The sequence below is a fragment of the Camelus bactrianus genome, chromosome 9 (genome assembly GCF_048773025.1).
Source record: "Camelus bactrianus isolate YW-2024 breed Bactrian camel chromosome 9, ASM4877302v1, whole genome shotgun sequence".
Taxonomy (NCBI): Eukaryota; Metazoa; Chordata; class Mammalia; order Artiodactyla; family Camelidae; genus Camelus; species Camelus bactrianus.
This window is the reverse complement of record NC_133547.1, coordinates 44,472,325-44,488,632: the sequence shown is the minus strand read 5'-3', so window position 1 is coordinate 44,488,632 and position 16,308 is coordinate 44,472,325. Positions and strand designations below refer to the sequence as shown.

The following is a 16,308-nucleotide window of genomic DNA, read 5'->3' as shown; positions in this document are numbered from 1 at the left end:
TTATATTTCTACAAAACTCTTCCAGTTTATTTCACTATCCTTTCCTAAAAGAGAAATTGTTTTTGTGTCTATATGTTAAAACCCATCATCCTTACCTTATCCTAGTATCACTTTGCAATATTTTATTAGCTTTCCCAGTTTATACTGGATTTTTAAATATTCTTATATATAAATATTTATAATCTCTTACATATGTCTTTCAGAAACATCTGTTAAACTTAACTTTGTAACAACCTAATATTATAGAAAAAATAGGTATTTTATCCCCATTTTAGAAATGAGAAAACAGAAGCTCAGAAAGATAAAGTCTGATGAAATAACGTCTGAACTAAGGTAGTAGATTGGGGAGGGGGGAAGCATAATGAATTTCAGTGTCAGGCAAAATATCCAAGAAATATTTTCAACTTGGATTCTTCCCAGGAAACTGTTTCAATAGGTAAATTGAAATCAGACCATGGAAAGCTTCAACATGCTAACAACTTATCTTGCATTTTGGTTTTCTTTTTTCTGTTTCTTAATTCATTAATATTTTCTACACTGGTAAAATAAATTTAAGTTCTTAGTGAAATATTTTTATTTTACATTAAACATTAAATTCATGTTCTTCCCCACACTGACAAGATGAGTGTTTTAAAGCAGCCTCTGATATAAATTTTAAAGTAGTGAATTACATACCAAGTCTTTAGGATATTAAATTCATTTTTTCTGGTTGAACTTAACTTATAAATATGAAACTGAAAGACAAAATAGCTTTTTGAGAAAAAAAATTTGATGTAGTCTAAAGAATGTCAGAGAGCCAGCTCTTCCACTTCTGTCATGTAGTCTTTCGAGATTTTTTAACTCTTTGGAGGCCCAATTTCCTAATTCATAAAATGAGGACAAAAATGATATCTACTTAAATAAGATAACATATATAAAGAATCTAGAATGTTCCCAGTTCATTGTAAGCCCTTAAAAATACAGTTCATCTCATCTTTGGACTATTCTAATAATCTGAAAACTCTCCAAAGTGTAAATAAAATTATGATTCTTCTCAGGTTAAAACTCTGCAATAACCTCAGACTACTAAATACAGCTTATGAGGCCTTAAATGATCTATCCTCATTTCTCCCCACCCTCATTTTCCCCCATCACATCATCTCTCCACTCACTCTCTCCCCACTCTCTCCACTATCACCACTATGTTAAACTCCACTTTTCAGCCAATGGAAACTTTGTATAGTTGCTTAAAAGTATGGGCCCTCTCATACTTCCAAGGCTCCTTCATACTTTGTATACAAGTTACATATGTATGCATCTCTGTGTGTGTGTGTGTGTGTGTGTGTGTGTGTGTTTGTAACTTGGAATACTCTTCTCCTCCCTAATATATTCGTGTCCACCCCTCTGCCTTCCACTAATTCCCATTAGTCTAGGGTTTCAAAATTAATGTTGCTTCTTTCAGGAAGTTTGTCCTGGCTCGTTTAGATAGATGCCATTTCTATGGGCTCCAACAGCAATTATATAGAAGACCTAATGTTCTGTTCTGGCCACCATCCTTTCCTGCAAAAACTCTTTTAGTGTAAACTCCACAGTAATCCTGCTCAGTTCATGTAGTTTGATGGGGATGGATCTGTCTGTAAGAGTGGGACTACTCTCAGGCTTGGCCAGATTACTCTGTCCCCTAACTGCAAAAAGTGGCTTAGGTATAAGTGAACTAAACTAGGCCAGAGTCCTCTCCAAGATTTTTTTCTGAGCTTTCAAGATGACTTTTACAGCTTTTGTGTGCCTTTCACATCTCCTTATTACATTCTTAAAATTTTTAAATGTTGTTTTCCTAATAAAAAACCTTAATTGGATCACTGTTATCCACCGAAACAAATTAAATCCAAACTTAGCACCCAGAACAGTGCCTGGCATGTAGTAAGTAGTAAGTAATATTTGTTGAATGAATGAAAAAACACAGTCAAGGCCTTTGCAATCTAGTTTGATCTTGCTATTTCAGCACTATTTTCTCCCAATATTTATATTGTATCCTATAATCATGTCACATACTTTCTACTATTTCACTTTTGTGATAATCTTTCCTAAAAGCCTTTTTCCTTTCTCAGCTCTTTGAAATCACAGCCAATGCACAACACAAACATTAATCAATTTATCAGTATATTTCATATTACTAAAGCACAAGCCTTTTATTTAGCCCAAAAAAATAAGTCAACATTTATAAATGCTCAATATTTAAAGAAATTTAGAATTATGCCACCATTTCTTCTAGATATAAACCACATAAACAAAACAACCCAACTTGCCTATATTTTTAAGGTCAACAGCCTACAACAGTCCCTAGACCACTGGTTATTTATACAATAGTATACTTTATTTGTTTTAGACATGAGGTATTGCTTTTATGATTTAAAACTTTGTGATACAAACAATTATTAAATATAACATACATTTTCTTCACTCTTGTCCAATTTGCATTTAACTTCGTCTCCTTTCTGTTTTAGTTCTTCTCTCACAGATTCCAGTTCATTCCTTTAAAGGAAATGGAAGAGTGACATTGTAATAAAATTTACATTTTTATATTTTATTCCCTTTATGAAATTTCTAAAATGATTGACTATTTAATTTTTTGGTTTATACTTTCATTTTGCTTGGTAATTTTTCATGCATTATTATCAATAGGCACACTGCTACTCATATATTTAATGTATACTTTTATTTTGAAATTATCTAGATCCTTATAGTCATTTTTCCATTTAAAAAAAAAACTCCTAGATAATACTACTCAGCCATAAAAAAGAATAAAATAATGCCATTTGCAGCAATATGGATGGACCTGGAGACTGTCACTCTAAGCAAGGTAAGCCAGAAAGAGGAAGAAAAATACCATATATCACTTATATGTGTAATCTAAAAGAAAGACACACATGAACTTATTTACAAAACAGAAACAGACTCACAGACATAAAACAAATTTATGGTTACCAGGCGGGGAAGTGGGCAGGGAAGGGATAAACAGGGAGTTCAAGGTTTGCAGATATTAACTACTATATATAAAATAGATAAACAACAAGTTTATAGTGTATAGCACAGGGAACTATATTCAATATCTTGTAGTAACCTATAACAAAAAAGATTATTAAAAGGAATACATATATGAATATATATGACTAAAACACTATGCTGTACACCAGAAATTGACACAACATTGTAAACTGACTATACTTTAATTTTAAAAAAGAAGGGGAAAAAAACTCCTAGATAGAAACCCTCATTTCTTATATAAGCCGAGATTTCACTTTACTGTTTTCTTAGTCATAAATTAGTTATCATTATAAGACATAGTCATAAAGTTTTATAAATAAGCTAGGGAAGTGATTTTAATGAAGAACTACATGACTGAGATATTTGCATATACATATTCCCTTATATAATGTACAGAGTATATCTGGAAAAATACATAAGAAACCATGATACCTCTGGGAAGAGAGACTGGATAGCAGGAAGAGAGAGGGCAAGAAAGATAGTGTTCTTTCCCCGTGTCCCCTTGTCCTTTTGACTTTTACACCATATGCATGTATTATCCATTCAAATTTTTTAAAATTAAGAATCTGTCTGTTGTACATGGAAACAATGGTGCTTTGTCTCAGATGGATATATGAAGCTATTTCTAATGGTAGTCTCTCTTGTTACTACAATTATATGTTGCTGGGTCTGACCTGAATGCATAGAACAGTATTCAATCATGTGGAATAACTGGCCTTGTGAAAACTGAGTCTGGGATGTCTACTCTTTAACTGAGTTTTAAATCTTTAATCAGCATATTTTACTTTTCCTAAACATATTTGTATTTAAAGTTCTATAAGTCCACTGAGTAGCTAGATATACAAAAAGATATTATCTAAATAATTTGAATTCTTATAAATAAAAAGCAGCCTTCCCATAGAATATGTCTTCACTTTTTATCCCTGAAATGTACCATGGCTTAATCACAGAGATTCAATCTATAATAACAATCACTTCTGAAGAAGAAAATTGAGCATAATGGACGAAAGCAATCTTTAGAAGCAAAATAAGAGATGACTTTCCAAATATGGAAAATAGTAACAGTTAAGTACCAGGCATGTGTTCAGCACTTTATTCATTTTCTCATATAATCATCAGACAGTCCTATAAGGGAGGTATATCAAGTCTAAAGGAAGTCTCAAATCATTTAAAATAGCAGGTTAAGTTTTAATGACCACATTCTTTAATCAATCAAAATTTAATATTTCAGAATATAAGTATAAATGAGAGCCCCCAAATATTTGGAAATTGTCTAAATTACTAATGGATTAAAAGGAAACTTAAAATACAAAAATAGATCATTTAGAAAATAATAAACATGAAAACACTGCATGTCAAAATCCAGGTCATGGATCTACAGCAGTGTTAGGAAGTAAACTGATATCTTGAAATGTTTTTATTATTTGAAAAAATGAAAGATATATTTTACAATAAATAAAGAAAATATTAATATTTGATTGCAAGAAGGAAAAACTTTCTAAGTATAAAATCAATAGGTGTACAGGAATCATACCACAATAAATGTGTTAAAAAAAAAAAAAAGCAATGGGAAAAAATATCAAAAGGAAAGACAATTAGATTTAACACAAAATTTTTTTTTAAAATTCTATATGACAAAAAAAACTACTCAAAGTGAAAGGAAAATAACAGGTTGGGAAAAATATGTGCTGTAAATTTAAAAAGATTAAGGATTAATGTGCTTTTTAAAGCTTAAATAAATCAGTACGAAAACAATCAAGATCTCAAAACATTAGTGGGCAATGGGTATAAGCAATTTAGAAAGAAATGTAGAAAGCACACATGAAAAATTCCAAAACTTACCCAAAATGTGCAAATTATAAATCATAAGAACTATGAGTTGTTTTTATCTGTTATATTATCAAATAAATTAATGAAAATACCCAAAGGTAATTAAAACATTTTGGAACTAGCATTTTCATACAATAATGGTTTACTGCATAGCTTACAACCGATAAGACCTATTAGAAATCATTTGTCTATCAAAAGTGATTGAAATAATTATTTGTATGACTCAGTAAATTCTACCACTTGAAATTTATCCTGTAAGAAAAAAATCTGTATATGCCAAAATGTTTACTGTACTATTATTTACGATAGCAAAAAACTGGAAAATGTAAATATCCAAATTAAAATAAATAATGTTAAAGCAACTTGTGTGACTAGCATACAGGCATTAAAATAGATGATTGTGAAAACACCTAAAGACACAGATAATACTTAAAATAATATTAAATTTTTAAAATACCTCTTTTAAATTTCTGGCATATGATTAGTGTACTTTCTTAGTTAAACAAGTATTAAATATTAGAAAATCTATGATACTTTGAAACTAATTTCTATGTGTAATATCACTATTTCAACACTACATATAAATAGACATTATTACAGTTTTATTTTTAAACAGGATTCCAAAGCAGTAATTTAAGTCTAATTTTTTACTTTATTCTATATTCAACATAAGATTAATCCAAATTAACTCTAACAAGTTAACAGAAAAGAAATACTAAAATCTTTTGCCAGAAAAAGGCCAATGCATTAGTCTTGCCTTAACTGTGTTTCTGTTTCTTCCAGATTTTCTATTTGTTTCAACATTCTTTCTTCTTGCTTTTTGCTATTCTAAAGAAATAAGCAGTGTTGTTTACATTATTTTGTTTCAACAAAAATAAAATTGAAACTAATATTTAAGACCATTATTGGTCTTAGAATTTATAAAATTCATTTAGTTACATATAACTAGCAAGAGTTATATATAAATAGCAAGAGAATGAGCTATTTAACTTGTATACTTCCATACTACTTTTCCAGCCTTATTTTATTCCCCTAACAATCCTTACACAGTAGCTAACAAACCAAGTCTTACTTGCCGTTTCCCAGTGATACTTTGAGACTTGTGTCTTTTGTTGTGGCTTCAAGGAATGCTTTTCCATTCACTGTTAGCTACTGAACTCATAATTATTCATGTTTTAAGGCGTATACTGATGCTATATTCTTTCTGAACACTTCTCTTTCCCCAAGGCAGAAATGATCCTGTGAACTATGATAACACTGTATTCCCAAAATGATACATATGACATACTATTTTAAGTTATTTTGACATTTTTTTTCTATTGAATCATAAACTCCTTAAGAGGAAGGATGATATTTTACTCATCATTGTATCCTCCACAGTGCCTTATATAATTTATTAATATTTGAATACTTTATAAAAATCTGAATGCTTAAAATTAGAGTAACTTTATCAATAGAGAGTCTCTATCATCTGTCATTACCATCTAAGATCAATATGCATATTTTTCTTCTAAAACAAAGTGGTATTAGCTCTAAGATAATCAGACTTGCAAAGCTAAAAGAATCTTTAGAGGTCATCTAATCTAACCCCATAATTTTACAGTAAGAAAACTAAGTCACTGGTACTGTCTTTTTCAACTCACATTAATATCTTCTTGCTGTTTCTTGAGTTCTAGAGCCATATCACTTGTTTCTTGTGCTAGTTCTTTGTTCTCCACTGAAAGCCTGCTGCAGCTTGCAGTTAGTTCAGTATTCTTAAGCCTATTTTTTAAAAAACATGTCATACCAAAATATTCACATGCAAAATTATATGTGTAATTTTATCCAAAATAATCTTAGGGGGAAAAAAGGAAGAATTGGGGTTATAAATGAATAAAACTGACCATTAGTTAAGAATTTTTGAGGCTGGGTAGTAGGTATATGCTGGTTCATTAAACTATTCCCTCTTAACATCATATATAATTGAAATTTTTCTGTAATACGTTTTTCAAGATGTCATATATTTCCTTGACTATTACCCACACCTCTTCCCCTTTTACCTTTCCACAAATTTTGAAAAGTACATTATTTTCTTCATATATTTTCTCTCTAGTAGACTCTTAGAAATTGTTTCAAATTTCTAAAGATTTGATTTAAGTAGTACATGAAACATTATTTTCATTTAACTATCCTCATGAAAATAAATAAAACTTTGTACACAACACTTAAACTGCTCTTACAAGGTCTGAAACAGTCTACATTGGAAGAGAGATTATTGCTGTTATTGGCTGCAGCCAGAATCAATTTTAAATGAAGAAAGGGGAGTGTGGGGCTCTATGGAATGATAGCAGGAGCATCTATTATCTCCTCCTATGTCCCGACACTGGAAACTCATCAAGGAGTAGATATAAGTTTTAACTAAAAAATGAAAAGTTGAAAAAGCAAATATAACAACAATAATACAAATTCATACTAATCAGCTCATTCATTAAAAGGGATTTTGGTTAATAAATGAATTTTACCCAGAGTCCCTATAAAAGTACTGTTGAAAAGGTACCAGAAGCTGAAAGAGAAGGGACAAGATGCTGAGTAAACTAATTATTTCTCATTTTTATGTAGAGTTGAGAAGCAACCAGAAAGGAAAAATGAAGCTCACCACTAGATTGCCTACTCGAGTTTAGTTCTCTGAGTAATAACACAAAAACTATTTCCTCCCACTTTCTCTAGAAATTAAATTTACTAAGTAGGTAAAAATCAATTAAATATTTTGTTTGGACAATGTAAGAAATAAATTCTTATTTTGCCATTTCATCAGTTCAAACCTATGAAGTAATTTAGTAAAACAACCAAAATAACTATTTAGAACTACAAATGATTATTTTTATGAGAAACTAAATAATCTCTGAGAAAAATAATAAATTGCTCTTTTAAAGCAGTTCTCAACTTTGTGATATACTCTTCTTATGTCAATGATACGTACTTCCCTTAGCAATGAAACCGATAAATTATTTTGACCTTTAACTTAAAAATAAAACACAACTTTAAGCCTATTCAAATAAGTATTGAACATAATTTACTAACTTATTATTAACTACCAGAAAGCTTAGGAATTCAATACATAAGCTACTTTATAGATAGAAAACATACTTCTCATTTTCAAGCTCAGTTTTCAGCTCTTTAACCTGTTTTGAATAATGTTGTTCACTTGTTGCAATGGCAGTTAATTCTATTTCCAAATCATGTACTTTTTTCTGGAAAATAAACATGTATTATCACAGCAAATGTTTTTACAATTTTCTCATTTAAAAAGTATGATCACTATGCAAGCAAGTCATATATTTAATAAAAATGTCAAATTTTAAAAATTTAAGTAGATTTAATACCATAATCATTATAATTTTAAAACAATGAGCAATGACAAATGCAATACAATAAGTAAATTCTATTTTGATATTCTGAAGCTCAACCAGTAAAATTATATTTGCATATTATAAAATACTGTTATCAATTTTATACAAGGTATTAATTTCAATTAAAATATCATATTACTAAGAAGAAATATATTAATTAATGAAATTAGGCAGTATCTGAAAAACTAATTGTTTTTACTATATTAAAAAGACAGTTATAATGTAATATTGTAATAGACTGAAAACATACTTTCTAAAAATAAAAGACATTCTAAAATTATAACATGAGCACTATAACAATATTGTAAAGTAAGAACTTAACTTAGTAAAGGCTAAAATTTAAATATATCATTCAAAAATTTAATTGTTACAAACCATGGCATTATGCATACTACTGTCATCTTACTATTGTCATTAAATGTAGCAGGAACACATCTTTAAAAGAAATTTTGTGAAGCAATCTTTCACAAAACTAAAAGCCACACCATAATTTACAATGTAAATCTGTATCATACTAACAAATACTTGAAAAAAGGATGTGTTCTTTTTAAACAAACCTCTCTGGTTTGGAGAAGCCCAGCTAGTTTTTGTTCTGCTTCTTTTAATTCTTCAGCAGTCTTCTCAAACTGTTTCTTCTCATCTAAAAGCTTTTGGTTTTCTGCCTATAAGAACATTAGCAAATCATGACAATCGTATCAAACTGCCCAGATAGAATTGTGAAGAGAATTATGAATTTCTCTTTGACTAAAATTTTTTAAAAAGAGAAAAAAAAGTCATCATTAAATAAATTCCAAAACTAAACATGATGACAAAGGATTTAATGGAGAGCCCTGGAATTTTTTATTTGAAAAAAATCATACAGGAGCGCCTTTCTATCTGCTAGATTGGATGCTGTCTGATTCATGAATCACAGAATTGAAACTTAATGGATCACTAAAAAAAACAAAAATCATACAGGTCATTGAATTCAAACTTTATCTTACACATAAATCACTGCAATTTATTAGCATTTGTTATTCACTCACTATTCTATATCCTGTTTGTCCTTATATTTTACTAAAATGTTCTTCCCTGTAACTTTCATGCAATGGTCATTGCTCTGCATTCCTTAGTCACAAAGAAGTCTAACTCCTCTTTCACATATTAGCTGAGAAATATTTGAAGAGAGTTATCATCACTCTCTAACTTTTCTCTTAACTATTCTATAATCTCTAATTATTATTATTATTACTGCTATGAAATGGCTTTACATTGCCTCATTCCTTTCAGATGGGCTCACTCTGTCAATATATCATTTTAAATGAGGTGTCAAGAATTGAATTCAATGTTCTAGACAATCATGGGTCAGCAAACTATAGCTCATATTGGGAACACTGGACAGCTACTTGCAAAAGAAACTGGTCTACTGTCTCACACCATACCCAAAAAAATAATCCAAAATGGATTGAAGACTTAAATGAAAAATCTGAAACCATAAAACTCTTAAGAGAAAACATAAGCAGTATGCTGTTTAACATTAGTCATAGAAATATCTTTTTGTATATGCTGCCTCAGGCATTAGAAACAAAAGCAAAAATAAACAAATGGGAGTATATCAAATTAAAAAGCTTTTGCTCAAAGAAGGAAACACTATCAACAACAACAAAAAAAGGCCACCTACTGAATGGGATAAGATATTTGCAAATGATATATCTGAGAAGGGCTTAATACCCAAAATATACAAAGAACTCATACAACTCAACATCAAAAAAACCCAAACAACCCAATTATAAAAGGGGAAGAGAATTTGAACAGAAATTTTTCCAAAAAATACATACAGATATCCAATAGGCATATGAAAAGATGTTCATCACCGCTAACCATTAGGGAAATGCAAATCAAAACCACAATGAGATATCACCTCACACCTGTCAGAATGTCTATTATCAAAAATTATCAAAAAGACCTGGCTCCTATGATCATCTGTTCTTAACTGTTCTATCTTAGCATATTGTGTTCTTCATACTGCAAAGCAAATGAGTTTTACAAAATGCAAACAGCACTGTGAACTAATGCTTTATCGCCCTTGGCACCATTGTATTATTACCTTTGAATCACTGCTTGTATTTATGTGTGATTATTTTGTGACTGTAACTCTATGAAAGCAGGATATGCATCCATTTGCTCCCCTACAGCAACCCCAGATTATACCATAAAAGGAACTGAACAAATGTTTGTTAAATTAATAAACGTGTTATATTATTCATCCCTCACCACTACCCTAAGAGATCTGTACAATTATTTCCCCCATTTCATAGATGGAAAAATCAAGCCATCAAGAGTTTAAGTAAATTACTCTAGGTCATACAGCTAAGAAGAACTGGATACTAATCAAAGCATTATAATTCTAAGGACCAAGATATTAATTATGCTCTATTGCTATTGAAATATAACAAAATCATAAACCAATTTCTGTCCATGTAGGAGTGTAAAAATAATACTTTAGTGTTAACTCAGTTGACAAATATTTACAAAGTGCTGACAAAGTATCAGTCATTGTGCTAAGTACTGAGGTTACAGGGCAAACAGGATAGGTTTTTAGCTTTTATTGGAGCATACATTCATTTCACTATTTACTGACCACCTACTGTGTGGCATCTATTTTGCTAAGTAAAGGGGATTCTACGGGCAAATAAAGCTTTAAATAATTATACCAAAAATCAATTTCATATGTGATAAGTGCTATAAAGGAAACATTCAAGGGTGCTATGGGAACAAGCTATACAGAGACCTAAACTGGCTAAGAACACCAATTGATATTTAAGCTGAGACTTGAAGTATAGGTTCACGTTATAAAATCTGAAAGAAATGTAAACATTATTACTTACAAGAATTTGTGCAAAAGCAGTTTACTGAAAAAAGGATAAGTATTTGGAAACTAGGCTTCCCAAGAGATAGAAAAATTAGGAGTTGCAAAATCAGGTAGAGATGCAATATATATATCTGTAATCATATATCTGTAATCAAACAATATTGTCTTTTATAAGCAAGGGTTAGCAAACTACAGCCTCTGAGGCAAAATCAGCCCACAGATTTCTTTTGTAGGCTCTTGAACTAATAAATAATAAGATGGCTCTTACATTTTTGCAAGATTGTCCAAAATAAAAAAAGAAAAAAGTAGAGGGGGAGGAGAAAATTAACATTCTGTATATAGCCCACAAAATCTAAAGTATTTACTATTTAGTCCTTTACAAAGAAAGTTTGCCAACCCATGCTCTACATGCTATAATCAATTAAAATATAATGAAGCCTTATCCTAACAAATTCATTAAATATGGTTCTACCTGAACACTAAACATAGGTAATGAATACATATCATACATATCTTTCTCAAAACTGCCCCTTTGTGGCTCAAAGGTATCAAAGGCACACCAAATTTACAATCAGCTATATGATATGCTTATTTGATCTCACTTAAATGTACTGTCAACACATGTTTAAATAATAGAACCACCTTCACCAAGACAATTATCAAAACGTGTAAATATTGGTACAGATAAGAAATGTGAAAAAAAAAAAGAAATGTCGCTTTACTAAAATCAAATATAATTTTTTTTTATATTTTAGCTGAAAAAACTACCATAAAACACTATAGGATAAAAATCTAAGTCACTAGATTCAACTATTTTGAAAAATAATTGCTATACATTAATAAGAGAAACTATATACTTACCAAGATATTTTTCATTTCTTCAAGTTCTACTTCTTTGTTATTTTTCAGCTTAGTCAATTCTTCTAAAAAAAGCAAAAGAATATAAATGTGTTAAAAGCTGGACTAAAAGAATAGGAAAAGAGAGACAAGAAATAAGAATACCATTTGAGGGAAAAACCAAAAGAGATGGGCTAATGCAACTAGAGCACTGTAAAGAATAGAGGAATTCCAAATGAAACTATGCAAAATAATAAAGATAACTATTAATAGTAATGTTCCTATAAAGTTAATTCCACAACCAAACGAGCCCAAGTTCATTAAACAAAATAAGCAATGGATCTATATAAAATATATTTAGAATGAAGTCACACAGCATGTGCATTTACCTTCAACTCACCACTGTCTAAACATCTGGCCTCTTAATCTTCACTCCAAATTTAAAAGGAGAAGTAATCCACTTTTCTCAAGCTATCTCTTGACCACTGTTCTGGATCTCAACATTCCTACCTCCTCTAAGACTTCAGTTGCTATATTAGCAATATACAATGACTGTAGACGAATCTTTAATTTCCCCCATCCCATCTAAACATCTATTTGAATACAAAACAAATATCTGAGTGATCTATCCTTTTCATACTATTGTCAAATTTCTTACTTTGTTTTTGTAGCCAAATTCCTGTTTGTTACCTATACATTTCTTTCTTAATCCTATGCAAAGCTAATGTCTATCTCCATTAATAAAATTATTATCTCAAAGATCACCGATAACTATTTTGTGGTGCAATTCTCAGTCCTCATCATTGTGGAGCTTTTGGCATTTGATACTACTAGCCACTCTCTACTTGTCTCCCTTTGATTTTCAAGATCTTGTATTAGTAGTATTTCCTGTTTCCTAACTCTTACTCTTGTTTTCTTTGCCAACACCCTTCTTCTCACTTTAAATAACAATGATTTTCAACGCTTTTCTTTCTATACTTCCACGAATTCAACATTAGACTAATGAATTAGAAAATCTTTCCAGCTCAAATCTCCTGCTTTTTTCTTTCTTACATTAAAAAAACTTTTTTATTTTTCCCCCTAACGCAGGCACTGGGGATTGAACTCAGGACCCCAAGCATGCCAAGCACACACTCTACCACTGAGCTATACCTTCCACCCACCTTTCTTACATTTTAAAAATAGCTACAAAGTTTCCAAGTGATGTCTAGCTGTCATCAAAAATTTTATTATACCTGAAACATCTTTCCTCACTGCTAAGGGTTATTAATTATAGGAGATACAATAGATTGAATGAAAATTTCCAGACTCTGTACATTAAAAACAAACAAAAAACTTGAAATAATTGCCCAAAGTCTCTAAGAAAAATAAACAAAATTAAAAATGCAAATATAGAGTTTAAAAGAAAAACCTGATATGCAAAACTTATTGAACCACAAAGTTTCATTTTAGGTAAAAACAGTTAATTTTTTAAAACTCAAGGATTGGTTCAAGATAGTGGACTGAGCATGTGTCCACATTCTCACTCATCCCCAATCCCATAAATTTTTTAAAAGAATATATATATATATATATAAACATTAACAAAAACCAGACAGCCTACCATTAACAAACCAAAAAGTTGAGGGATCCTTGGGAAGGGGGAGGAGAATCCATATTAATTCATTAAGGCTATGTGAACAACTAGACCAGGTGACCACACACACACACCCACCCTCCCATACACGCATACAGCCTACCTCAGGTTAAATCAAGGATTCTGGGAAACCAAACAGATTTGGCACTGTCCCTGACAGCTCATAATCTCTAAGCAACACAAGCATTCTCTATACCCAAAAGACAAGCTACCAAGCCCACTCTTCCTTACAGCGCCTACCATCTCTCCCCATAATCAGAAGAATCAGATTATAACATAGACATAGAAGAAGATGGATTCTCAGATACTTAGATGAGTAAGCAATCAAGAATCAACAATCGGTGAAGAAAAAGCAAAACCATGAAAGGCACCAAATTCAATTAAGAGAACTAAAATAAAATCCAAGGAGAAAAAAATTAATAAACAGAAGTAGATATTAAATGTTCCAACAGGATGCTATATCCATGAAATAAATTACCTAGAGGTCTTAGAAATTTAAAATTAGACAACTAAGGTTTTTTAAATAGCAAGATAAACATACCTAAGGATTGAATCAGGAAAAAATATTTCCCCAAATTCTGCAGAAAAAGAACTAGAAGGTAGAAATTTAAGGAGAAAAAATTTGGACATGAAGGATAGATCCAGAATTTGCAAAATCCAACTCTCAGAGGAGAGAGAGAGAGAGGCAGAGGCAGAGGCAGAGGCAGAGGCAGTGGCAGTGGCAGAGAGAGAGAGAGCGAGAGCGAGAGAACAATGACACTAGAAGAGAAGAAAAAAAAGAAAAATGTTAAAAGCTGAAGACAGACAAAATGTCCTCAGATTAATGGGCTCACCAAGTGCTAGCAGAAGTGTGATAACAATTCCATTTTTAACAGATGTCTTTCATATCTGTACCACTCAAATAGCCTCCTACCTGATTTTTCCACTTATATTCTTTTCCTGCTACCAGCACTCCCCACCCAAAACCAAATTTTTTTCCATACAGAAGTTACAATGATCCTTTAAAGATGTAAGCAAGATCATGTCATTCCTCTACTTAAAATCTTTCAATGGTGTTCCTTTGCTATTATCATAAAAGCAAAATTCCTTTCTTTGGTCATACCTGATTTGTTCCTTATCACCCCACACTCACTTCATTTCCCTTTCCATATTGCTTCTTACACTCAGTCACAAAGGCTTTCATTCAGTCCCATGAATTAACCAAGCTCCTTCACATCTCAGAGCATTTCTACATGCTTTTCCTGACTAAAAAGTTCTCTCTAACTCACATGCTTCACCCTAACTAAGTCTCACTTATTTAAGTCTCAGTTTAAGGCCATCCTGATCAACAAATCGAAACTAGGCCTTATTATTTTCTTATATTTTATCATTTTCATTTCCTTCATAACACTTATCCCAATCTGTAATTAAATATTTATTTGTGATTATTCATTTTATGTGGCCCCAAGTAGAGTGCAAAGTCTCATGAAAATAAAGACCATGTCTGTTTATATATCCAAAGCTAAATGAGGAATAAACATCTAAGTCTAAATTCAATAGTTACTGTTGTATCTAATAACCAAAGAAGCAGCAATAGAAAAAACTAGAAGGAACACCTGTTACATAACCAGAGTGAAAACAAACATGGGTACAGATACAAAAAAATGACTATAGTAGTAAAACCTGTTTAGAACTATATTAGACTGAACTGAAGATGGGAGACACATGAAGCAGCAAAGAAATCTGCACCAAATAAAGAAATTGAGGAAAAATTATTTGACAAAGATTCTGTATTTATAGTTGGCTTTAACTTACTTGGTAAGCACTAGCTTATTCTTTAAATGAAGAGTGAAAAGACACCTGGTATTTAAAGAATTTGAACTTAGGCAATTAGATGACTCTTAAATCTACAAGACAGAAAAATTAGATTTGTACTTTTAAAGAACACTCTAGTATTAGTGCAGAGAATGAACAAAAGGTAGACAAGACCAGAAACAAAAAGACTGATTCTAAAAATACTGCAATTAGTCCTGCTCAGAGATGTCAGGTCCCAATCTAACGTCAAGACATAAGGGGTAGAGCACACTGTATCTGAGTATTGCATAGAAAAAAAAGCAGTCTAGGATAAGTCAATGATTGAGACTGCTAAGGGAACAATGGCGGCATACTCTAATCAAGATGTAAGTCTAAGAAAATACCACCCATTAAGAAAGCAAAATGTAGCCAGGAAACAAAGTGCTAAGAATGAGATCTATTGCAGGAAGGAATAAGGTTATGAATGAAAGCCAAAGCAAACAGAAGCCTAGTAAACACAAAAATGGATGAACAAAGATGAGGACAATGAGGGTAGTCTGAAGCATGATTTGATGGTTAATCTGTCAAATTCAATTTGGGTTCCATTATATTACTCACATGCATCCCTCTGCTAGACTAAGAGAATGTGCTTGAAATTCTACTAACCAGGAAAGAAAAATGAGGATTTGAACTGTTCTAGATCTGCAGAGAAGAAAAGGGGGAAGATTCAAAAGATATTTCACAGATGCGGGGGTGGGATGGGTATATATAGCTCAATGGTAGACTGGGTGCTTAGCATGCACAAAGTCATGGGTTCAATCCCCGGTATCTCCACTAAAAAATAAAATTTTAAAAATTAAAAAAATACATAAATAAACCTAATTCCCTCCTCTCCCCCCCCCCAAATAAACAGAAAAAAGATATTTAAGAGTTAGAAACTCTTAAATTAGTTAGATTTTAACAGCTAG

At 31.2% G+C, this 16,308-nt stretch overlaps 1 protein-coding gene across 9 annotated transcripts in view; it reads right to left on the bottom strand.

Moving 5' to 3' along the window:
- SYCP1 (synaptonemal complex protein 1) overlaps window positions 1-16,308 on the bottom strand; it is a 105,285-nt gene that overhangs the window by 46,780 nt on the left and 42,197 nt on the right. For 7 of the 9 annotated variants that reach the window (XM_074370237.1, XM_074370236.1, XM_074370238.1 and 4 more), the window contains 6 exons: window positions 11,956-12,017; window positions 8,801-8,905; window positions 7,981-8,084; window positions 6,498-6,615; window positions 5,612-5,682; window positions 2,430-2,511 (listed from right to left, as the gene is read on the bottom strand). In XM_074370237.1, coding sequence (XP_074226338.1) covers window positions 2,430-2,511; window positions 5,612-5,682; window positions 6,498-6,615; window positions 7,981-8,084; window positions 8,801-8,905; window positions 11,956-12,017 — 542 coding nt within the window. The remainder of the gene's footprint in view (window positions 1-2,429; window positions 2,512-5,611; window positions 5,683-6,497; window positions 6,616-7,980; window positions 8,085-8,800; window positions 8,906-11,955; window positions 12,018-16,308) is intronic. The other 2 variants (XM_074370242.1, XM_074370243.1) reach the window with 1 other exon arrangement.